Source organism: Salvelinus sp. IW2-2015, linkage group LG28 (assembly GCF_002910315.2).
Source record: "Salvelinus sp. IW2-2015 linkage group LG28, ASM291031v2, whole genome shotgun sequence".
Lineage (NCBI taxonomy): Eukaryota > Metazoa > Chordata > Actinopteri > Salmoniformes > Salmonidae > Salvelinus > Salvelinus sp. IW2-2015.
Window position 1 is genome coordinate 6,988,584 of NC_036868.1, and position 26,607 is coordinate 7,015,190.

The 26,607-nt window shown below is 42.6% G+C and overlaps 1 protein-coding gene across 1 annotated transcript; it reads left to right on the plus strand.

Annotated features, from left to right (window-relative positions):
• Positions 1 to 26,601, plus strand: LOC111954139 (zinc finger protein 292-like). The gene is made up of 8 exons (XM_023973635.2): positions 1 to 197; positions 16,466 to 16,620; positions 16,993 to 17,071; positions 17,332 to 17,467; positions 17,644 to 17,846; positions 18,162 to 18,298; positions 18,526 to 18,667; positions 18,872 to 26,601. The coding sequence occupies exons 1-8, from the start codon at positions 36 to 38 to the stop codon at positions 26,042 to 26,044; spliced, it is 8,187 nt and encodes a 2,728-aa protein (XP_023829403.1). The 5' UTR covers positions 1 to 35; the 3' UTR covers positions 26,045 to 26,601.
• Positions 26,602 to 26,607: the final 6 nt, after the last annotated feature.

Sequence of the window (26,607 nt, forward strand, 5' to 3'; positions counted from 1 at the left end):
CGCGGCAGTGGTACGCGACCGAGTTGGGTGTGAAGATGGCGGACGAAGAGGCCGAACAAAACCTCAGCGCACAGACCGATACCAGTGCAACGATTGTGGCACTCCGAGAGAAATTGCTAAAATTAGCAATTGCACTGAAGAACAGTACGGACTCGCCGACTCAGTCGTCTACTCAGTATTGTCAACACTTTTGCCAGGTTAGTTCTTTCTTTCGCTGTGCGCGCTGGCGATTCCAAAATAACCCTCGAGCCTTGCATTAGCATAGCTAGCTAAAGCTAGTTTACAATCCTGGATAATGTTGCCATTGTCAATGTGGAAATGGTTTAATTATTTATGTAAAATAAGCATACGTATACTTGTTGTAACACTAGCTGGTGCTATTGTGTTATGTGACTGACTTTCGCACGTTGCGGTAACGTTAGATAGCTAACTGATTTGATGTTGACACTGTCTGTAGCTTAGCTACCCTTTTGATACTGTGTGCTGACATAGCTAGCTTATTGAATTATCATAGGCGCAATGAGGAGGTCCATCATCAGCCTTGCTTTGTCATGTCTAGTTTACGCTGAGACGCTGACTTTACGGCCGTTGATAAAGTTAACGTTAACTGTCTCAGCGTTGACTGTCTCAGCGTTGTAGTTGGCTAGCAACTAATTTACTATGCTAACGATAATGAAGTAGCTAGTTAGCTAGTAGCTAACTAGCGAACAAATGGCTTTGTTCTGCCTTCACTGCAATGGGACAGGCCTCGCACACACTACACTGCATCTTTTGCTGACAGGTCTCAAATAAATGTGGGGTGTTTGTGTCCATGCATGGTCTCGGATTGTTAAACTGAAACTGTACCCATTTAGCCATTGTTCCTAAATGTGGGTTATAAAACAAATTATTGAGTTAACTAGGACAGTAGTTTTCAAACCTCTTCTCGTGGACCCCCAGACATTTCACAATTGTTTTTGTGGCCCTCAGATACACCTATTCAAAGGGTTTAAAATTAGTTGACAAGTTTGAATCAGGTGTGTCATAGCTGTGGTATAGGCTAGGTAAACTACATGGACTGTTGGGGGTCCCAGAGGAAAGGTTTGAAACATCTGAGTTAGGCTATTCTGTCACAGTGTGAACTCCTTTTGAAATCGCTGAACACGTTTTCCCATCAAGTTTGATGCACTACTGAGGCTGCTCCACTTTTACTTTCTTGTGCCTTTCACGTAGCTATTGGTTTACTGACCCATATTTAATCTGGCCAAATTTTCAGTCGACTGGGTAGTGTCAGATGAAGAAGAACAATGAACTGTTACTTCACCATACACCTGGTTTTCATGTTAAAAAAATTGTTTTGCTCATAGTCAAGGGCTTGTTCCATTCATGACTGAGGCGGTGATAGTAAAATTACTTTATAAGTCCTCGAGGACAAAACATGGCCCCCCTCTTGACGGCAGAGAAACATACGTTTAAGTAAATTTCCTGCAATCCTACACATTTGGTTATGGGGTGTGGAGAAAATGTTGCCATTTTAAAGCAGGTTCTGGGATAGTACACATTTTGCCAAGAGGTGGAGAGAATTTGGCAATTTTGCAACACATTAAATGAAATTCTACTAATTTTGCCATGGAGCAAATCTGTTTTACAGCTCACTTCATGCAATTCTACTAATTTTGCCATGTGGTGAAAATACTTTTGCCATGACTTATGCCATATGTGTATGTTGCCCTATGTTACGGATATCTGAGTGAGAGTGACTAACAAAATCAATAGGGGCCCTCTGTAGTACAGGGCCCCTGGGTATTCGTCCATGATTACCACAACTTTCGATAGCTGGTTAGACAGACTTGCCAATCAAAAAATTGTTAGCTGACATGGCTAATTGAGTGACTGACATAAGACAAAAATTGCTCATGCACAACCAAATTTCTAACTTGCACCTTGTGTGTTATGCCATTATAACTCTCAACAGTAAGTTGAGACCCTTGAGTTCCCGCCTCCAAAAACGCGTCTATTTTTTGGGGTTTGGGGGCCCCTGGCGGCCTGGGGCCCTAAGTGACTGCTTATGCCTGGAGCCAGCCTTGGCTAAACCAGCTTGAATTGCTGTAACAATAATGATTTGCATTGTAACACATGAACAGAGGTCTAAATGAACAGTAGCAGGCCTCATTAGCATGCTGTTAATCATTCTGTTGAATCTTGTTGCATAAAGAGTTTTTGGACTGGCAGCCATTGTTGCAGTAGAATATCAAGCATGTGTGAATATCTGTGGCTAGAGGCAACGACTGTCCTTGCGCTGTGTGGGAGGATGGAAGGACACAGAACGGATGAGTGCCACTGCAGTAGGCACGGTTCTTCATCTTCACACTTAAATTGTCATTCATCTTGCAACATGTACATTCGAATTCAGCACAGCGTGTTTACAAAATAACACCCCTTAAAAAAAGTATCTGTTGGCTATTCATGACAATCCAGCGTTCTTTTTCAAACAGCATACATTGTTTTACATTTTCCTTTTCTGTCTGTCTGTGTGGAAGAACTGCTTGTTTTCTGCCCTCCACACTCAGCTGCATGATGCTTGAAAGAGCACTATCCCCAGGTGCACAGCTGGGTTCCTAGATATGCATGGCTCCCCAGCCTCTACTCTGCTCATCTAGCAGAGTGAGTGTATGGTGGTGTTATTAGACTACCAGCCGCGCTGCCGAGTGTTGTAAATCGCCTCCTCCCACCCGACCCCGGCTCGGTCTTAGGATGCCATGTGTTGTCTGGAGATTGAAGACATGTGAGACAAGCCACTGCCCCTGGTCACAGCATGGATGGTGATGAATATGGATGATCCTTACTCTACTGTTGGTGTTAGTCTGGCTGGACTGGCAGTGTGCTTTCTACCAGATGTCTACCAGGCAGCCCAGGTCCCCCTCCCGCCTCCCTTCTCTCTAATTAGGACCAGATCAAAATGGAGGGGTGAATGGGATTCTATGTATTTAGTTAGCGCCTCATGAGGAAAGTCTCTTGAGGCATTGTTACATAAATACAATCACAATACATTATTAGACTGTATTACATTATATACTCTAGATGGGTTATTTAGCTTAGCTAAGAAAAACACTTGATGGTTTAATTTATTTGCAGTTCTAAGGCTACTTTTTCTTTAGATTCCAGTTTAAAGATAGTTGTGATAAATGATAACTGGTTGTTTGGATTATGTTGGCCAGTGCATTTGTTAAAGGCCTACTGTGATATCTACCAAGGTGTAGAGGTTGTGGAGAGAGCCGGTAGAACAGCAGATCCTCCTACACATCCCAGTCGCAGCTTACAATGAAATCAAATACTACACATGACCTCTGACCTCAGCTGTATGTGTGTGCACCCCAAATGGCACCCTATTCCCTTTATATTGCACTGCTTCTGACCAAGGCCCATAGGGCTCATGTCAAAAGTAGTGCGCTATATAGGGAATAGGGTGCCATTTGGGATTCCTTCCGTGTCTGACAGCTGTGCTATGTCTTTCGCTCTGAGGGTTTGATGGATGTTGATGGATTATATCCCTGTGCTGACACACTGAAAATATAACATTTTATCAGCATGTGTGCGTTGTGTTCACAACTTATCTGTGGATCTGATCTTCGATGTGGAACCTTGTTTTTGTTATCAAGTAATATGGCTACTCTAAGCTGACAGGATGAGGACTGAACCAGAATCTAGATTTACAAGAGACATTGAATATTGCGTTTCTCCTTTATGTCCAGGAAGAAGCCATTCATCAGCTTTTTAAGCTTAATAATTTCAAAATGCGTACGGTACTTATTAAAGAATAGAGTTTTGCTGAGTGACTATCGTCATTACTGTCGTTACATCCGGTATGTACTTCCAAAAAAAGTCTAAGTAAAAAGTTACATGCAACTGAAAAAATGCCTTGTCTGGAAAGAATCTTAAGTATTGTTTTTGACCAAGAGTGCATTTGCCAAATTCACCTCTCATGCACTTCCAATAAAATCCATTATTACTGCCGGGCACAGGTCGGCTGATCCAGCAGCAGGAAAGGTCATTGATTTTGATTTGAATATCATATCTCTTTCACCAGCGCAACACGGAATACATTAATATTTAATGTAAGTAGATTAAGTAAACAATATAGGATATGTTAGGGATGTGACAAATGGACAATTTTGCTTAATGTTTAAGCACTTTTTTGGGGGGGGTGGTAGTTTTCCATTAAAATGATAAGATGACATAAAATTCCCAGTCTATTCACATTGAAGAACAATGGTCCTGTTGCGTATGTATAAATTCTAGGGCCGGTCAATGAAGTTATGGCTACCGCCAGGGGTTGGAATCGTTTTTGTTTTTTGAGGAACAGAATCAGAACTGGGAACGAAAGTAATCTATACTGTTTCAGGAACATAACCATTAACAGCATGTGAACCGGTTAATACTGTTATTTTACACTCCGGGCATTTTCTTTTCTTTCTCCTAGTCCCACAAAAAAAAGTGCCTATAAAGCCCTCACTGTGTCACAACTTTTTTCAGTGTCAGCCTGCCAGCTGAAAATCTTTGCCTGTGTGTGTGTGTGCAGGCTACCTCCCCCTCCGAAGCATAGTCTACTGTTGCCTACTGACGTTAGTGTTATTCAGAAATTAGGGAGTGAGATTTTTTTATTACAGAAGAATGGATTAACTTTTTCAATGATAGTTAACTATAGAATCCTTATCACGTTTCACATTGCAGGGCTCTACGCTGACCTTTTTTACAAGGACTATGAAAAAATATTTCAGGTAATAAAGCTAGAATCATTAATTTTTCTAGACGTACTGGTGCGCCTAAATAGACAATTCCAGTCTCACAGCAAAATGTTTAGTTGTATATGCGAATAAAAAGTTTGCACGGTAGAGTAGAGGTCAACCGATTGCCGATACCGATTATTGGAGGGCCAAAAAAGCCGATACCGAATAATCGGACAATTTTTTTATTTATTTGTAATAATGACAATTGCAACAATACTGAATGAACACTTATTTTAACTTAATATAATACGTCAATAAAATCAATTTAGCCTCAAGTAAATAATGAAACATGTTCAATTTGGTTTAAATAATGCAAAAACAAAGTGTTGGAGAAGAAAGTAAAAGTGCAATATGTGCTAACGTTTCAGTTCCTTGCTCAGAACATGAGAACATATGAAAGCTGGTGGTTCCTTTTAACATGAGTCTTCAATATTCCCAGGTAAGAAGTTTTAGGTTGTAGTTATTATAGGAATTATAGGACTATTTCCCTCTATACCATTTGTATTTCATTAACCTTTGACTATTAGATGTTCTTATAGGCACTTTAGTATTGCCAGTGTAGCAGTAAAGCTTCCGTCCCTCTCCTCGCTCCTCCCTGGGCTCGAAACAGCAACACAACGACAACAGCCACCATCGAAGCAGCGTTACCCATGCAGAGCAAGGGGAACAACTACTAGAATGCTCAGAGCGAGTGACGTTTGAAACGCTATTAGCGCGCGCTAACTAGCTAGCTATTTCACTTCGGTTACACCAGCCTCATCTCGAGAGTTGATAGGCTTGAAGTCATAAACAGCGCAATGCTTGACGCACAATGAAGAGCTGCTGGCAAAACGCACGAAAGTGCTGTTTGAATAAATGTTTACGTGCCTGCTTCTGCCTACCACCGCTCAGTATATGCTTGTATGCTCAGTCAGATTATATGCAACACAGGACACGCTAGATAATATCTAGTAATATCATCAACCATGTGTAGTTAACTAGTGATTATGATTGATTGTTTTTTATAAGATAAGTTTAATGCTAGCTAGCAACTTACCTTGGCTTACTGCATTCGCGTAACAGGCAGTCTCCTTGTGGAGTGCAACGAGAGAGAGGCAGGTCGTTATTGCGTTGGACTAGTTAACTGTAAGGTTGCAAGATTGAATCCCCCGATCTGACAAGGTGAAAATCTGTCGTTCTGCCCCTGAACGAGGCAGTTAACCCACCGTTCCTAGGCCGTCCTTGAAAGAACACATTCTTATTTAACTGACTTGCCTAGTTAAATAAAGGTATAAAAAAAAACTCAACTGCAAATCGGCGCCCCAAAATACCGATTTCCGATTGTTATGAAAACTTGAAAGCGGCCATTACGATTAATCGGTTGACCTCTACTGTAGAGCCATGCATTGGATTTATTAACTACAAAAAGGTAAAACGTGTTTTTATTTCAATTCTGGTGCACACACAAGCTTGTTAGCTAGATAGCTCAAGTCCAATGTTAAGCCAACGCTCTGAAGCCCTACACTTGTCTGTCCAATGCATGTAAATAGCTTACCTGCTCCATAGCAAGTCATTTAATGTTGAGCTAAATGTAAAGAAAATAATGTACTTTTCAGAGGTTTAAAAAGGAACCGAAAGGAACGATATATACCGTTACTTTTTGGGGGTTTGAATCAGTTCAGAAATTGTATTTTGCTGGTCAGAATAGTGGAACGGAGGGGAAAAAAATAAGGGTTCTGTTCAGAGATGAAATGATACCGCGGTCATATATCCGTGAAAGTACCTTGGCTACGGCATGTTTCTTTCTGACTCTTTCGACTCGCCACTGAACAGGCATTTTATTTGTCTGTAAAGGAATGCTGCTTCTGAAGCTGCCTGCGGGCAGACCACTCTCATAAAAAATTTACATTTACATTTACATTTAAGTCATTTAGCAGACGCTCTTATCCAGAGCGACTTACAAATTGGTGCATTCACCTTATGATATCCAGTGGAACAACCACTTTACAATAGTGCATCTAACTCTTTTAAGGGGGAGGGGGGGTTAGGAGGATTACTTTATCCTATCCTAGGTATTCCTTAAAGAGGTGGGGTTTCAGGTGTCTCCGGAAGGTGGTGATTGACTCACGCCTAACCTGCGTCGTGAGGGAGTTTGTTCCAACATTGGGGTGCCAGAGCAGCGAACAGTTTTGACTGGGCTGAGCGGAACTGTACTTCCTCAGAGGTAGGGAGGCGAGCAGGCCAGAGGTGGATGAACGCAGTGCCCTTGTTTGGGTGTAGGGCCTGATCAGAGCCTGAAGGTACGGAGGTGCCGTTCCCCTCACAGCTCCGTAGGCAAGCACCATGGTCTTGTAGCGGATGCGAGCTTCAACTGGAAGCCAGTGGAGAGAGCGCAGGAGCGGAGGGTGACGTGAGAGAACTTGGGAAGGTTGAACACCAGACGGGCTGCGGCGTTCTGGATGAGTTGTAGGGGTTTAATGGCACAGGCAGGGAGCCCAGCCAGCAGCGAGTTGCAGTAATCCAGACGGGAGATGACAAGTGCCGGATTAGGACCTGCGCCGCTTCCTGTGTGAGGCAGGGTCGTACTCTGCGAATGTTGTAGAGCATGAACCTACAGGAACGGGTCACCGCCTTGATGTGAGTTGAGAACGACAGGGTGTGTCCAGGATCACGCCAAGGTTCTTAGCGCTCTGGGAGGAGGACACAATGGAGTTGTCAACCGTGATGGCGAGATCATGGAACGGGCAGTCCTTCCCCGGAGGAAGAGCAGCTCCGTCTTGCCGAGGTTCAGCTTGAGGTGGTGATCCGTCATCCACACTGATATGTCTGCCGACATGCAGAGATGCGATTACGCCACCTGGTTATCAGAGGGGGGAAAGGAGAAGATTAATTGTGTGTCGTCTGCATAGCAATGATAGGAGAGGCCATGTGAGGATATGACAGAGCCAAGTGACTTGGTGTATAGCGAGAATAGGAGAGGGCCTAGAACAGAGCCCTGGGGGACACCAGTGGTGAGAGCACGTGGTGCGGAGACAGATTCTCGCCACGCCACCTGGTAGGAGCGACCTGTCAGGTAGGACGCAATCCAAGCGAGGGCCGCGCCGGAGATGCCCAGCTCGGAGAGGGTGGAGAGGAGGATCTGATGGTTCACAAAAATAGTAGTTTAAAGTTCATTAAGTACTGTGACTTACCAAGACCTCTAGACGGGAAAAAAACATCTCCGGCTAGGGATCGACTCCTAAGATTCAGTATTTTTGGAATGGAGGAGACTGATTAGTTGCCGTACTTCCGAGAACACAAACACCTTCCATCTTTCACAGGTGTGTGCTTTTCATGTTCAATCAATTCAATTTACCACAGGTGGACTCCAAGTTGTAGAAACATCTGAAGCATGATCAATGGAAACAGGATGCACCTGAGCTCAATTTTGAGTCTCATAGCAAAGGGTCAATACTAAAGTACATGTTTTTGCTTTGTTATTATGGGGTATTGTGTGTAGATTGAGGATTTTTATTTAATCCATTTCAGATTAAGGCTGAAATGTAACAAAATGAAAAAGGGAAGGGGTCTGAATACTGTCCGAATGCACTATATAAAAAGGAAGAGTAGTGTCCCTAAAACACTTCCTTGTGGCACTCCACAGCTGATTAATCTTACATCTGATAAGGTGCCATTGATATCAACCATCTGATACCATGCTGCTAAAACCTAGGGCCTAGAGTTACAAAATTCCAGGAACTTTTCATCAATTACCTGGTTTTCCCGAAATCCTGTTTGGAGCATTCCGGATTACCTGCTTTATTCCCTCCTGATTCCGGGAAACATTCAAATGAGATTTCTGGAAAATGTATTGAAAGTTCCAGGAATTTTACAACCCAACTAGGGCCCTTAACTTGTGGAGTAGTATCTGGTGGGCTACTGTATCAAAGGCTTTCTGAAGGTCCAGTAAAACCATCCCACAAAATGTTCCATCCATCTCTTTCCTGATACGGTCGGTTAAATACAGTAAACAATAATTAGTTTAATGTGACTTTGTAAAGCCGGACTTCAAATCATACATCAGTGCATTCTTGGATATGTACATGCCAATTTACTCATAGATCATCTTCTCCAGGACTCCCAGAATAGAGACCTGTAGTTACTTTGGTTTCTACCTTGTGTAGTGGGATAACCCTAGCAAGTTTCAGGTATTTTGGAACCCTCCCTTGTTCTATTGAGATATATAGGTGAAGCAGGGTGAAATATGTTCAGTGTCTTTTACAAACCTAGCAGGCATATTGTCCAGACCAGTTGCTTTAGAATATTTCATGTCCTGTCAGAGAAATCTACAGATTTTTGCTCAGACTGACGTTACTTGCTTTAGTTTTGAGCCTTATGCTCTAGCCTTGCAGTTTGAGAGTGCCAACGTTTCTTTGGATTGTTGGGTTTAATAGGACTGTGACCTTTTTGCATCTAATCATTTTGCTCACCCCATTTCTAAATTTCCCGCAATGACATTTTGCAATTTCTTGGCTTGCAAAGTTTCGCAACTTCAATAAAGCAGGGCCGATCATCAATGTATAGGCTAGGATATTCTTCACTAGCATCATTAGCGAATAGAATATACCACAAACCCCATGACGTGCCTTATTGCTATTATAAGCTGTTTACCAACGTAATTAGAGCAGTATAAATAAATGTTTTGTCATAACCATGGTATAGGGTCTGATATATCACGGCTGTCAGCCAATTAGCATTCAGGGCTCGAACCAACCAGCTTATAATTCTGGATAGGCTTTATTTACCGTATTTTAATTTCGTTACTAATGTTACAGGAGGTGTCGAAGAGGTGGATTTGGCACATGCGCACTTAGTCAAAAACAATACTTACATTCTTCCAGGCATTTTTTCAGTTGCAATAGACCTTTTCTGGAAGTACATACTGGTCGTAACGGTAGCAAACTCCATTCTTTGGTATGTACCGAAAGAATGTTAGAAATTATTAATCATGGGAAGTTAAATGTTTGCTTCCTGGTCATAAAGGAGAATAGCCATATTCAACATCTACTGTAATCCTAGATTCTGGTTCAGATGAGGACCTGCTGTATGATTATGAATGCTGCTTATTGTTGTTATTGTTTGTGATCCACTTCAGAGCCAACGAGAGCCCAGTTGAATTAAAAAGCAACTGTCATAAACACCTGTAGAGAGAGGGAGACTATGGAGAAAGTCAGACAGATGGCTTTTTAGGCAGTTACTGTAGGCTGTGTAGAGTACACTGCATACATGTTTGAATCCTATTAGTTTTACAGGTGGCATCAAGCAGGGTGTTGTCTTTTGTCAGCGTGTTGATGAAGGTAATGACTAGAAGCATGAGTTGGGATCAGTCAATCTGCGGCAGTGTTGCCAATTTGCTGTTGGAGGAGAGAGTGCTCTGTAAAGGGGCAATCTGTAGTTGCAACAATTGTATGTATTTTTTACTTTTAAATGAATGGTACGAACCCGTTGATTCTTGAAAAATATAATTTATAAATGCCTCATGAGCTTAGTTCAACTGTTCTATACCATAAGCTTTTTTTAAGCCAAAGTTTGTAAACAAAGTAAATGTACAGAAACACAATATAGCCTCAACATGGTTACAGCTATAGTTTTGATATCATGGATGGTCAGTCCTTGCATCCATAGCTCTGTCGGGGAGGCGGGGAGGCACTTTTCTCCTGCAGTTGACTGGCCTGCCAGGCATGGCCAGTCAACTTGAACCCTCCCAAAATGAAATACTTGTTTTTTTATGTTTTCATATGCCAACCTGGGTCTAGGTAATTTGCAGTGTTTTTAAAGTAATTGTCTGTATCAGTCTCAGAAATACACAAATCTATATTACATCAACTTGATTTAAGATAAAAAACTTTATGCATCTTAATGAAAACAGACACATCATTACATTATGTATTAATTGAACATGTTAACCACATGTATACAATATATCTGAGACAGAACAATGTTATTGAGAACTGGTTACTGAATCAACTTAGAGATTACGTTCCACTACCAGCTGCCCCATTAAAAAACATAACACAACAATATACAATAAAATACGTGTGTCTTTCCCAGCCTTCACTTACTTTGCTTCACCCTCCCTCTTCAGTCACTGAATGGTCATCTTGACCTTAGTTTTTCTGAACACACACAAGAATGGTGTATAGGTACTTTGTAGAAAAGACCGGTATGCAATTCTTATATAAACATAAGAGCAGACAGGGGAAAGCACGGGTGATGGGGCAAGCACATGCCACCCAAGGGTAGATTAAAAGATCACAAGTGAGAGTGCATTGAAATGTACAAATTCAGAGAGCCGAATGGTCAAAATAAGAGAGGAGAGGTTGCCAGATTTGATCAAATAGGCAATTTATTAGTGTTGACCTTTTTGAGTTTCACCACTTGCTACCGGCCCTCTCTGCCATGTAGTCTGTCTCCGGGCCATGGACAGAGATCAGCAGCAGACTGTTCATCATGCTGGTAGACAGGCTGGACCTCCAGTCTGACTTGATGCACTTCATGGCTGAGAACCCTCTCTCACAGCTGTATGAGCTCATGGGAAAGACCAGCATTATCTTTACCGTTACCCTGATGTGGGAGAACTGGTCTGGCCTCCCAACAGTAGCTTGCAGCAGGCGCTGCCACAGCACCTGTGGCTGAAGGTGTCTGAAGTGGTGGACATTTACCTTGAGCTCCAGCCGCTCATGCGTTGCATGTGTGGAGGACTTGAAGTCCTGACATTCCTCCAGGATGTGGCTAAAGCGGTCTGTGAACAACTCCAGCTCCTCCAGGCCAAAAGTAGTGAGTACATTGAGGTAATCTGGCTGGCTGGAGTGGTCAAAGAGTGGAGACTGCTTTCAAGATTCCCATTTCCAGGTTTCCAAAATGCTTAGACACAAAATGACAGTCATCCACAAGCTTCTCTCACTTCCCAGAAGGCAGTGTCGTCATTTTCTTTTCTGCAGTGGCACATTTCTGAAGGCCGTCTTCTCTGGTCCAACATCTTCCAGGAACTGTTGGATTCTTGGTCCTGGGGATCTCTGATCTCAGAGACACGTCAAGATGATGCCCAAGTTGGGGCTTGACATTTTGGGGCATTCATCATTGCCCGACAAGGTAACGCATTCACCCTGTAGTAACAAGCCTTATACAACGGCTGAGTCTAATCCTGGAGGCTGGTTGGTTAAAAAGGCATTCCAGCCGGTGTCTATTCCACAAGTTGCCACCGGCTTAAACTATGATGTTGAAATGCCTATTTACTGTTCCATCTCACTGTCCAATCCACTGTCTCACCATCCCAGCAAGGCAATTTATAAAGTTGATCTCCATTATAAAAATCGAGACATTACCTCCCATTTTTCTTTTGAACTAGCATTTGATTTTCAGCAGCAGAGCTTTGTATAAACCTTGCAGTCTCTTTCGCTGACATTTGCAACAATGAATTTCAATATTGAAACAATCTCCTGCTTGTCGGGATGAGGCAGACGGCTTTCATCGGCAGGTCAAAATCATGAATCAACTGGCATCATTTTAATGGATATATACTGTGTACAAAGAAATGTCAGCAGAAAACGAAATGAGATGCAGCTAGTTTGCAGTCTTTCCAGCTTCAGTTTGAAGTGTTAACTGTGTTGGCTAGCTCCTCTGAACAACAGTGTCCTGATGAGAGCACATTTTCTATTCCAGGGTCATGTCCATAGATACAGAACAAAAAGACTTAACGACTGGGTTGCATCTCTGGCAACCCAACCGATAGCACGAACGACCAGCTGGCTTGGGTAGAAACCTTAGATTTGTATAGGGACTGTATCTTAGTGTACAATCGGTTCAGGCCAGGGAGATACAACCGTATTCTCTAGATTACCATAGTAGCTAGCCATAGCCTACAGACGTGCATTCTAATAGGCCTATTTGCCCAACAATAGAATGATTTTCTAATACTATACATTTCCAAAACCTAAATAATTACATATGCGATGCCTAGCCAGCCATATTATTGTTTGGAACCTGGACATTTTACATTCGCATATCTTACCTTGCTTTTAACCGCCTACAGCCGAAATCCGACCATAGGAAAAATGCGAATTCTTTAAGATTTCCTGATATGCCATTGAAACCAACATTTGTTCTTCTACTGTTGAAAGGCAGTAAGGCACAATCCTTACTGCCTTTGGCAAGTTAAACTATTTTGATAAAATGCAATTATTAGTGGGTCTTATGGTTGTGGAAGGCTTTTACAGTGCCTTCAGAAAGTACAGTGCATTCAGAAAGTATTCAAACCTCTGAGAAACGATTTTCATCAATCTATTCAATTGATTCAATTGATTGCACAAAGGCGGAGGTAGCGGTCCTGCTGCTGGMTTGTTGCCCTCCTACGGCCTCCTCCACGTCTCCTGATGTACTGGCCTGTCTCCTGGTAGCGCCTCCATGCTCTGGACACTACGCTGACACACAGCAAACCTTCTTGCCACAGTTCGCATTGATGTGCCCTCCTGGATGAGCTGCACTACCTGAGCCACTTGTGTGGGTTGTAGACTCCGTCTCATGCTACCACTAGAGTGAGAGCACCGCCAGCATTCAAAAGTGACCAAAACATCAGCCAGGAAGCATAGGAACTGAGAAGTGGTCTGTGGTCACCACCTGCAGAACCACTCCTTTATTGGGGGTGTCTTGCTAATTGCCTATAATTTCCACCTTTTGTCTATTCCATTTGCACAACAGCATGTGAAATGTATTGTCAATCAGTGTTGCTTCCTAAGTGGACAGTTTGATTTCACAGAAGTGTGATTGACTTGGAGTTACATTGTGTTGTTTAAGTGTTCCCTTTATTTTTTTGAGCAGTGTATATCTTATTTACATAAGTGTTCACACCTCTGAGTCAATGCATGTTTGCATCACTTTTGGCAGCGATTACAAATGAGTCTTTCTGGGTAAGTCTCGAAGAGCTGTGCACACCTGGATTGTACAATTATATGCACTTTTTTTATTTATTTTTAACTTCAAGCTCTGTCAAGTTGGTTATTGATCATTGCTAGGCAGCGATTTTCAAGTTTTGCCATAGATTTTCAAGCTGATTTAAGTCAAAACTGTAACCAGGCCACTCAGGAACATTCAATGTTGTCTTGGTAAGCAACTCCAGTGTATATTTGGCCTTGTATTTTAAGTTATTGACCTACTGAAAGGTGAATTTGTCTCCCTGTTGGAAAGCAGACTGAACCAGGTTTTACTCTAGGATTTTGCCTGTGCTGAGCTCTATTCCGTTTATTTTTATTAATAAAAGTAAACTCCCTAGTCCTTGCCGATGACTAGCATAAATATAACATGAAGCAGCCACCACCATGCTTGAAAATATGAAGTGGTACTTAGTGATATGTTGTTGTTTGGGGCAAATCCATAACGCTTTGTATTCAGGACATAAAGTACGTTTCTTTGCCATTTTTCTTTTCGCAGTTTTACTTTAGTGGCTTATTCCAAACAGGAAGCATGTTTTGGAATATTTGTATTCTGTACAGGCTTCTTTCTTTTCACTCTGTCAATTAAATCAAATTGTATTTGTCACATGCGCCGAATACAGTGAAATGCTTACTTACAAGCCCTTAACCAACAATGCAGTTTTAAGAAAATCCCTTTAAAAAAAAGTAAGAGATAAGAATAACAAATAATTAAAGAGCAGCAGTAAATAACAATAGCGGGGCTATATACAGGGGGTACCGCCACAGAGTCAATGTGTCAATGTTCGGGGGACACCGGTATTGAGGTAATTATGTACATGTAGTTAGATTTATTAAAGTATCTATAATTAGATAATAACAGAGTAGCAGCAGCGTGGGGGTGGGGGGGCCATTTGATTAGCTGTTCAGGAGTAATATGGCTTGCGGATAGAAGCTGTTTAGAAGTCTCTTGGATCTAGACTTGGCGCTCCGGTACCGCTTGCCGTGCAGTAGCAGAGAGAACAGTCTATGACTAGGGTGGCTGGAGTTTTTGACAATTTTTAGGGCCTTCCTCTGACACCACCTGGTGTAGAGGTCCTGGATGGCAGGAAGCTTGGCCCCGGTGATGTAGGTTAGTTTTGTGGAGTAACTACAATGTTGTTGATCCATCCTCAGTTTTCTCCTATCACAGTCATTAAACTCTTTAGCCGTTTTAATGCACCATCCAAAGTGTAATAAATAACTTCACCATGCTCAAAGGGATATTCACTGTCTGCTTTTTTAATTTTTACCCGTCAACCAATTGTGAGTCATTGGAAAACCTCCCTTGTCTTTGGTTGAGTCTGTTTGAAATTCACTGCTCGCCTGAGGGACCTTGCCGATAATTGAATGTGTGGGGTGAAGAGATGAGGTAGTCATTAAAAATGTTACACACTATTGCACACAGAGTGAGTCCATGCAACTTATATGACATAAGCACATTTTTACTCCTGAACTTATTTAGGCTTGCCATAACAAAGGGGTTGAATACTTACTCAAGGCATTTCAGACATTTCATTGAATTTGTAAAAATATCTAAACATAATTCCACTTTCACATTATGGGATATTTTGTGTAGGCCGTTGACACAATCTCAATTAAATCCATTTGAAATTCAGGCTGTAACAAAGTCAAGGTGTGTGAATACTTTCTGAAGCATTGTATATTTAGCCTATTAATCATTTTACAAGCCCTTAATTCTTTACATTATTCCTGACTGTTTGAAATGCAGTGTGTTGACTTTTTACGTTTAAATAATCTCTATATATTGTGAATCACCCATAAATTTGAAAGCGATCTAGATATAATTTTTAGGCCATGTCGCCCAGCCCAATGTTCTAGCATCCAACTAGCCTCAGCCCTGTCTCCAGCTAGCATTTATTTCCTGAAGAGCAGAAGAGGAAGCTGTTACTGGAGATAAGTCTCCATAACCTCACCAACCTGCAAAGGCTTTTTCCACTAGTAGGCTTTTATTACTGAGCCGTCTGAGACAAAGTGCAGCCAACCATCCATGCAGTGACGTTAACAGTAATGTAGATTGTTGTTTCTATGCCAAGGTACACTGAGATTGTGAATAATTCAACAATACTGAGGTAGCTAATAACACACATGTAGCATAGGCCATGAAATGTTCTCTCACCATCATGAGCAGAATAAAGTTGTATGGTTTCTCACTTAAATCAGATTTATTCGTCATTGCACAGTTCTCATGAACTTTTTTATAACTTAATTCTCTCTGAGGAGTTGCCTGACTGAGAGAAGCTGTCAGAAATACTTGTCTTTTGATGCTGCTCAGAACCGGGCTTCTCCTCCAGGCTCATCTGTCTGCACTCTCCAGAGTCTCACTGCTCTCTGTGTGTGGGCATCTGCCCAGCCCCCTCTGCTTTGATGGAAAGGGGCTACACATCTATTCTGTAGGACGTTGGAGAAATGTAGCCTCAAGTTTTGTTAAACCATATCCAACATGAATGAAGTGGTTGGTAGCTTTTTTTATTTTATTCTACTGGTCTAAACGGGATGCATTACAACTGCTTGTCATTTCACATATAAACATTTAGGCTAATTATAGACATTTCGCCCCCCCCTCCTGTTGCAAATTAATTTCAGCCGTAGTAGTGGTAGGCACTATATTGCATCTAAAGATATCAAACATCTGCCTTTGTAGCTCTCTGTGGATGACTTCATTGGTGCATAAGAGAAAAGTGAGTAACTTCCCCCCTCTTTCTCTCTCTCTAGACTCTGGTGGAGTATGCTGGTCGATGGAGGATGGAGGAGGAGCCCCTGCCCCTGGTGGAGGTGTATACAGTGGCCCTGCTGAGCTATGCCCAGGCCTCCTCCTGCCTCTCCTCTCAGTGTGAAAACGTTCCCCTCGTACTTGAACGTCTCTCACTGTGAGTACGCCTGTATAATTGGTGGAGGGGTTTAGCCTGCTTGTAATTCTCCATGTGCCTGCAAGATTAGTACCCATGAGATTTTAGAAGAACATAATTTGAAATGCACATCAGATGAATTACTGTACTATACATTATCTCAGATGTAGAATTGTATGATACACCCTACATGTAGAATAAAACATTGGATGAAGTTACCTAACACCTAACACCATCTCCAGCTATTTGTTTTACAGTGCTTTGTTAACATTATTGATCATTACCAGACTTGCCTTTATTCTTCAGATGATCATGTTTAAATCACTGCACAAAATACAAAGGCTTTAGTCATCATGTTTGGGTAGCTCATTTGATTTCCTATTGGTTGTGCAGGAGCTGTGTAGAGCTGCTGCTCTCCCTGCCAGAACACTTCCCAGATGCCTTGTGGGAAGAGTTCAAGTCATCTGTTCAGGTAAAATGCTTAGTCATGTCACGCATGTCCTTTTTATATTCAATGAGGTCTTGTAAACTACCCTTGTAGGTTACTGTATTCCTGATTTGAGTTTCTTTATCTGTTCAGGATAGTATTTTAAGATAAGATTCCATTTAGTCTGTTTCTGAAATGTACTATATATGTTGCAAGGATGCACCATTTATTTTAATGCGTAATTGCTTCTAAAAGTACCTACGGCTTTAAGAATACTGTCACTGAGTGAATTGTGTGTGTTGCAGTCAGCACACTCCCAGCTGCAGGAGAATGGCATCACACAGCTGGCCCTCCTGTCTGCTGTGGCTCAGGAGACTGGTGTGTGGACAAACAGCACCCTGCATAGTCTCCTCTCTAATGAGTCTCCACAAACAGAGGAGGGTGAGTGTTCTTTTACTACAATAAAGGAAGAAAAACCTGTGCACAACAGTGCGTCTAGATCCAGGAATAACTTTTGATACTAGTTGTTATTCAAGTCTTGTACATTTGAACCAGCATTTTATATCAGTACTCTATTTGTATTGTCTCTGTATGAATCTCAATATCCTCTTCTTTAGTTCACAAGTTCCTTCAACTTGAGGGACCCATTCTGCTGGAGATGAGAGTAAAGCACCTTATCAAGGAGAACCACATGGAGAGGGCTGCACTGCTGGCAAGGGTTTGTGCAGAGTGTCCCGAGTTTGAAGGAAAAGGGCACTTTAAGCAGATGTACCTGGTCTGCCTGTGCTCTGCCTCAGCACAGGAACCACTAATGGAGGAGGTAGGTTGGGACAGTCTGCTAGAAACAGGTTGGGTCCCAAATGGCAACCTATTCCCTATATAGTCTGCTACTTTTGAACAAACAGGGCCCATATATACTTTAATTATTTAACTGTCAGGCCTCCGTGGATTCATTGCACCAATCAGAATGGCTCTGTCCTCGCTATTGTTTTCTAGTGTATGAAATTGAGACTTTCATCAACAAAAGGGCAGGCCGTTCAATGGAAAAGGTGTAATTGCGGCTTGAGGCAGACCTGTTGCATACCACATTGAAATATCATTTGAATGCAATGCAGCTCTTCATTTTTATCGACAGCTCTCCGAGGTTGATTGCCGTGATGCACTAGAAATGATCTGTAACCTGGAGTCGGAAGGGGATGAGAGGGGAGCCTTCAGCTTATGCTCAGCCTTTCTAACACGTCAGCTTCTCCAAGGAGACACTTATTGTGCCTGGTAAGATCATGGCGCTACGTTTCTTGCATTAAATCCCACCCCTCCTATCTGTTTGACATATAAAATGTATTTCTATTGTGTTATTACCTGTTTCAACTTACAGTAGTTGTAAAACAAAATAAAATGCGCTGTGCAATCTTGTTTAGTTCTTCAGATAATTCAGGTATTATAGAATATATTATGACTATTAATTATTAAGCTATTTGGTTTATTTATTTTCTCTCCAGGGAGCTGACACTGTTTTGGAGCAAACTGCTGAAGCGGATGGAGTCATCTGAAGAGACGTTCCTGGACAGATGCCGTCAGATGTCTTTGCTGTCCACAACGGTCTTCCACATCCTCTTCTTCATCAAAGTCATTCAATCAGAGGTAAGCTTCTGCCCTGATATATTCCTTTTTTTCTGGGTGTATATAGACTGAACATGGCACACTGTAATTTTTGCATTGTATAGTCAGCACTCCACCCCTTTTGTTCTATGTGCGCTCTTGTTTCATTGATAGTCAATTAATATTTAGTGCGTTTCACTCTAAAACCCTTTTTTTTTTTTTTTTTTTTTTAATATATATATACAGGTGGGTAAGGTTGGACTGCCAGTGTGTGTTGACATGTGCATACAGGCTCTACAGTTGGAATCAAGTGACGTAAACACCAAGGCCACCATTTGCAAAACCATCTCCTGTTTGTTGCCCACTGATCTGGAGGTAAAGCGGGCCTGCCAGCTGACAGAGTTCCTCCTGGAACCCACAGTGGACTCCTACTACGCCGTGGAGACTCTGTACAACGAGCCAGACCAGAAGCTGGAGGAGGAGAATCTTCCTGTGCCCAACTCGCTCCGCTGTGAGCTCCTGCTGGTGTTCAAGACCCAGTGGCCTTTTGACCCTGAGTTCTGGGACTGGAAGACACTGAAGCGTCACTGCCTGACCCTTATGGGTGAGGAGGCCTCCATTGTGTCCTCCATTGACTTGCTGAATGACAATGAGATCCCAGAGGCCCCTGAGGAGGAGGAGGAGGAGGACACAACCCAGGGTGAGGAAGTGTTCAGAGACGTCACGGACTACTTCGTGGACACCACACATGAACTGAATGAAATAACCGATAAAAGACAGAAAATCCGAGAGACAAAGAAACTGAGAGAGAAAGGGTTCATCTCGGCCAGGTTTCGAAACTGGCAGGCATACATGCAGTACTGTGTTCTGTGTGACAAGGAGTTTCTGGGGCACAGGATTGTACGTCATGCACAGACTCACTACAAAGATGGACTTTATAGCTGCCCGATATGCGCGGAGACCTTTACCTCAAAAGACATATTGGAACCACACGTGGCATCACACGTAAAGCTATCATGCAAGGAAAGACTAGCTGCAATTAAAACAAATAAAAAATTAGCTAATCCCAAAACGGCTGCTCCTGTTATTGCGGCTCTGAAAGCTAAGACTGAAAATCTACTTCGGAAAAAAGATGCAAACAGCGATTCCCAGGAACACAATGGGGAGTCGCTTCAGACAGAATCAGTTCAGACCAAAGTCTATGGACTTAAGACCGAAAGCAGCACTGAGGAAAACACATGCCCTGTTGCAAACTGCAAAAAGGGATTCAAGTATTTCCGAAATCTTCTTGTTCATGTGAAAGCACATAGAGATAACGATGAAGCAAAGCGCTTCCTTGAAATGCAGAACAAAAAGGTGATTTGTCAGTATTGTCGTCGCCAATTTGTTAATGTCACCCACCTTAACGATCATTTGCAAGTGCACTGTGGTGTCCGACCCTACATTTGCATACAGTTGAACTGCAAGGCCAGCTTTCTCTCCAACACAGAGCTGCTTGTACACAGAAAAGAACATGTCGTATTTAAAGCCAGATGCATGTTTCCTAGATGTGGGAAGATTTTCAATGAAGCGTATAAGCTTTACGACCATGAGTCACAGCATTACAAAACTTTCACTTGCAAAGTCCCTAACTGTGGAAAAGTGTTCCATTCTCAGTCACAGTTGGATCTGCACCAGGAGGAACATGTCACAAAAGAGGTGGAATACCCAGCTACAAACACTGACCTTTCTCATTTTCTGGACCAGAGGATGCTTTCTGATCAGGCTTCCTTCTCAGAGGATGTTGTTGAGGCTTCTCATCCATCAGCATCTGTTGAAGTGAAGCACTCGATTGACAACCTGCTGAATGCTTCTCAAGGTCCTGTTGAGAATGATCGACGATACATGATTCAAAGTGAGCCACCAGTAAAAGAACTGTACCCATATTCAGAAAGATCTGTTATTCGGTCTACCACAAATGCACAAACACATGACCCAAATCAGCTGAGACATAGACACCAAGACCCCTCAGAGACTGCTGCATATGACTATATGAGACCCAAACCACATAATCCTCCATTAGCTTCATACCAATATCCTGGGGATTTGCATCATGCCCAACAACCAAGTGTGTTTCAAGGTCAGGTCCAGAGTTTTCGCAAAGGTGGAAATTATGAATCCAGGAACTACAATTCTGACTACCGAGTACCAGTTCAAGAACAACAACATCCACACATGTCTGTTAACATGTCAGCATCAAGCCAGACCTCCCATTACATGTCAACTCCAATGCCTCAAATTCTTCCATCGGTCTCTCACACACTTCTTCCACTAGTAACTCGTTTGCCAGCCACTGGTTGCAGAACAGAGAATACACAGTGCCCGTTAGCAAGCACTCCTGCCCCACAGCACCACCAATTACCAACTACTCCTGCCCCACAGCACCACCAATTACCAACTACTCCTGCCCCACAGCAACACCCATTACCAACTACTCCTGCCCCACAGCAACACCCATTACCAACTACTCCTGCCCCACAGCAACACCCATTACCAGCTACTCCTGCCCCACAGCAACACCCATTACCAGCTACTCCTGCTCCACAGCAACACCCATTACCAACTACTCCTGCCCCACCCCAAGGAGAGAGACACCACTGTGCTTTGGAGACATGCGATCGCAACTACAGCTCCTACAGAAGTGTTACCAAGCATATGAAAGCAGCTCACCCAGAGTTTTATACAGAATGGAAACTTGTTAAGAGAAAAACAAGGGAACATGAAAAAGCAAGAAAAGCTGCCCCGTCGAGTCTGCCTCTGATCGGGAACCATAACTCTGTTGCTCCAAAACAACATCAACAGGCTAATGGTGTCCCAGTTCACAGCCACAACGTCATTCAGCCAACCCCGCCCCTGTACTCAAACTCAAACCACTCTTACGCTTCCCATTCAGCTGCTGTCCAAAGCCAGGCTTTCCCCAACCAAATGGACAATATCTTAGATCCCATTGTACTCTCCCAGCTAGGAAACAACCCCAATCAATATGCCCCACCTAGTATGCCATGGCAACAAACACCAGGAAACAACCAAATCCAGAATTATCATTCACAAGTATATCCCTCCTCAAACCTGCAAGGGATGCCACAAATGGATGGTGGAGGAATGGATGTTCATGTTATTCCATCCAGTCATATGATGCGACCTAATGTGGAAAGACCAGCAGAGTCACTGCTACCAACAACTATGGATAATGTTCTTCAGCCTGTTTTCCCCTCTTATGTGGACATTCTGAAAGACTCAAGTCTATCAAATCAGCTGGGAAATGCTGCACTTCCCTACACACCGCAGACTCAAAGTAATTTGCGTTCTAATTTCAATCCCCCTGAAAGGAGTCGAAGAATGCAGAAAACCAACATGGAATCACATGTCCTTGCAGGAAACCAATTGCTAGCAAGAAACAACAGTGCATCTCAAGACGGCACCAAAAATGCTGCTGAAAAAAATCAGATGGGCAAAAAAGTCAAGCGCAACAAAAGAACAAAGTGGCCTGCCATTGTTAAAGATGGAAAGTTCATTTGCTCTAGGTGTGGTAGAGAATTTACAAATCCCAAATCACTTGGAGGCCATTTGTCCAAACGTTTACACTGCAAAGCCTATGACACTGAGCTCCTGACAGCAGACTTGCCTTCATCATTTCTTGATCTTCTCAATTCAGAGCAACTTCTCAATACTCAGCCCCCACCATCTTCACAGTATAACCCTGCTGCACCGTATGCAAATGATGGCGAACAACCCGATGAGATTCTTAAACAAATTATGGTTACTCCAAATATTCCCAATATGTTTGAGCCCTCAGCGATTCCACAGCCAACGTTCCAAAATCCTTATGGCCCCTACGGACCTGCTGGACGCTTGCCAGAAAGCACAGTCATACAGCACACAGGAAATGTCCAAGTGAAGACAGAAAATGAATCGTATACAGATGGTTATCTTCAGCAGTCATGTGACCCTGGGTTTGGCAGTAGTGCATTCTATGAGCCACTTCTCACTCAGGTGCTTGCAGAAAACAACCCCACCGTCTCACTTCACAGACTTCCCACAGACCATATTGATAATTTACTGAGGGCAGAAACACTGATGAAGATGAAAGAAGTGAAGGGGAATTCTGATTCTGCCTCCAATTCAGGAGGGCTGTCTAATGATGGACTTCTGGCTGCAATGGCTAGTTTGGCGGAAAACCTTATGACAAACCCCATGTTGCAGATCACCTCACCAGACCCTCAGCCTCAACACAGTCCAGCAGCAACAAGTAGCAAACCGGTGGAGACACGGAGGAAGAGTGCGGAACATAATGTCAAGAAAAGATTGCGTGAACAGATTTTAGCTGGAGACTTCCAAAGAAGAAGCATTTTATCTCGGACAAGCAGCACTGACACACATGCCAGTTTGAATCTGGTGTCATCCAATCCAACAACCAATGATGTACAACATTTTGGAGTACGTCAAAGTCCTCAGCCTTCCAAGATGATTGATCACGAAATCCCCTCTGTATCATCTGCCCAAATGAACGGAGCAGCACCCATGAAGAGCTTTACTAATTTCAGAGAGGCTTCCTCTCAACACCACGAGGTACCTGCACCTACCTGCATTGTTGCGAATGACGTTGATCTTGGTCCTAATCTAACACCTGCAAACCAACAGCATTGGATAATGGACATTCAGACTGCATTAGAGAGGCTAGACTTAGACAAACAACAGGTGTGTGATTCTACTCCAACATATTCCTCCACAAAACCTAGCTGCACTGATATTTGCAATGATACTAAATCATTCCAGCCTAATGTCTCAACAGAGAAGGATACACAGATTCCTGATGGCTGTAGAAAGCGGTTTGCCTGTGAGAGTGACAACTGCACATACAGGGCCATGACAAAAGATGCCATTTTAAAACACCTCATCAAGACTCACAATTACACCAATGAGATGATCAATTCGATTAAGAAAAAACATGGGAAATTTGCCCCATTTTCTTGTCAAATGTGTGATAAGACTTTTACTCGAAATTCTAACCTTAAGGCACACTGTCAGACAGCTCACAGATTGACACAGCAGGAGATTGCAGAACTAATCATGAAGCGCAAGTCAAGCAACACGGTTGGATTTGCTAATAACGAAGACAAACCACTTGTGCATTCAGAGCCTCCTTTGTCTGGTCGGATTGCCACAGCGCCCCACTCAATAATGGAGAATATTAGACGTCAACATTCACTCCCGGATGTGAGCCAAAATCAAGATGTGACTGTAAAAAACGTGTTTGCTTCAGGAGAAAGTATAAAACAAGACTACCACCCACATCCTTTCAAACAGCAGACTTCTCAAGGCATAGCTGACCCGAGATATCATGATAATAGCCTCTCCATGGGAATGCAGCCAATGCAAAGGATGCCCATGCATGATCAGACACCTTTAATGCTAATGTCTGAATATCAAATTAACGCACACTACTCAACAATACCCCAACAGCCTTTAATGACCCCTCCTGATGCAGATCAATGGTCAAATGGACAACACATACCAGCTCCATCTAGGCCTATGCCTACTCATTACAGTCAACAATCTGGAGGCTACCTGGCAGAAAGAGCTGGCTCAATGACACCTGCTCCATCAGATCCCCTTCAGGTTTGTGCTCCCTTGCTAGAAAATACATCCAAAATCAAGCTGCAGAGAGGTCCAAAGCCTAAAGTAGAAATTCCCAAGAAGATGAAAGAGAAGAAGTCTGAGGCAAATGATTCTTTCAGTCCATACAGGCCATATCGCTGTGTTCATCAAGGATGTGCAGCAGCCTTTACAATTCAGCATAATTTAATCCTCCATTACAGGGCTGTCCATCAGTCTGCTCTATCTACATGTGAAATGAACAATGAAAATGATCAAAATGAGGAACATGATGAGAAAAAAGGCATCAAGCAGGAGGGGGTTATGGAGGAGGAACCAGAGGTTGAAGTAACCCAGGTAACAGAACTCAGATGTCAAGTGAGCGACTGCTCGAGAGTATTCCAAGACGTTCCGAACATGTTGCAGCATTACCTCCAGCTTCACAAGTTCAGCCTGGATAAAGCAGGATCTCTAATGTCAAACATCAACCTAGGCAGATTCCGATGTGATCAGCAAGGGTGCACAGCATCCTTCATTGCTTTCTGGAAGTACATCGGACATATTGAAAAAGAACATGACAAGGCAAAACTTGCCAAAATGGAACCTGTGGATGGGATGTTCCAATGTGATGTCGAAGGCTGTGACCGTGCTTACGCTACAAAGTCAAACCTGCTGAGGCACACCATGAAAAAGCATCATGAACTTTACAAACTCCAACTGATGAACCAACGGAAAAGTGAAGATTGTGAGAAATCTGACTCCAAGAATTCACATTACCAAATAACTAAATCAAGCGATGGGAAAGAAAACATAGAGGGCAACAAAAAGATTACACAGAAGGGAGGTGACAAAAAGAAAACTGACAAGACAGAAAAAAATAGTTGGACGAAATATGGAAAACCCTCATTGAAAACTAAGGATGAAGCGTCTGCAATGTGCATTAAGAAATGCAAGTTGCAATACCCCTGCATGATAAAGGGCTGTGATTCAGTGTTGAAGTCTGAACGGAGTATCATGAAGCACTACATGGGGCACGGACTGTCCGAGCGATACTTAGAAGAGCAGAGAAGCCACTTCATATTCTGCAAGAAATACCCAAGACGTAGAAACCTCCGCGCTGCCAGGAGCGATGACTCTAAGTCTGAGACCTCCTCAGAGATATCCGACAGCGAGGACACAGCAGACACGGGCCTAGAAGGAAGTGAGTTTGACGAGTATTCAAAACCTGTGTTACGGAGAAAGGGGAAGGGCGAACTGTGTGATGCCAAACCTTCGTACGATGAAAGTTCAGAAACTGCATCTGATGGTTCTGTGGTGGTGAAACGCAAGCGAGGAAGTCCACGGAAAAGTGTTTTTGAAAAAATTGTAAAACGCAAGAGGCTGACAAGGAGTAATGCGGTTTACTGTGGAGAAAATGGATCGGACTACGACTCCTCTAGCACTGCCCTTACCCAGGATGAAATGAACGATCAAAGTGAAACGTTGACCTCCTTTAAGCCCATGGGATTCGAGGTATCTTTCTTAAAGTTCTTGGAGCAATCAAGCCCATCTAAAAACGCTCTGAAGAAGAGGATTCGACTGAGAAACGCTACAGTGTTGTGCAAAAGGTCAGACACATACTTGCACTACCCAAAAGGCTTTGATACCCTTGAGTTCAGGAACCCTCAGAAGCTGACGTCACTTAAAAATGTAAAAATTGTAGTGGACAAAGCCTTTTCGGACGTAGCTGATACTCTGCTGAAGCAGCTCCAGGAAATGCGACCCACAGTAATATTAGAAAAATAGATTCCTATGTAGTATTTAAGTGACTGGCTAAATGTTTTTCTTGTCAAAACACCGTAACTCAGGATTAGAACGGTTTTCAACCTGCTGCAGAATGTTGCCCAAAACAATAATACTTTTGATTTTGTTTTTTCACCGCAAAATATAAATCCACGGTTTTTCAGTTGACTATGTGGAAGTTGTTTTAAAATGATACATTATTTACTGTAACCTTGAGTCTGTAAAAATCTTTTGTCTCTATTATATATTGAGGTCATTTTATATTATGTATTATTGGTAGGATAAATTTAAGCATGTTTGTATTTATCTTCCCAGCACATTGCCTTTGCAAACTAAATTTAAAATTGAAGGCGATTAACATCCCCATGAGACAATGAAATGGTCCTTTTAAACAAACGGAATGTGATGTGTATAGTTTGTGAATGTTGTTGTTTCATTATGCCTTGTAAATGTTCATTTGTACGTAGACAATGTTGTGTGTAAATATTGTTTTTGTTTTTTTCAATGAACTACTGCCACCAGCAGTCTAACTTAATTGAGATAAACAGTTTTGTTACAGATTGCAT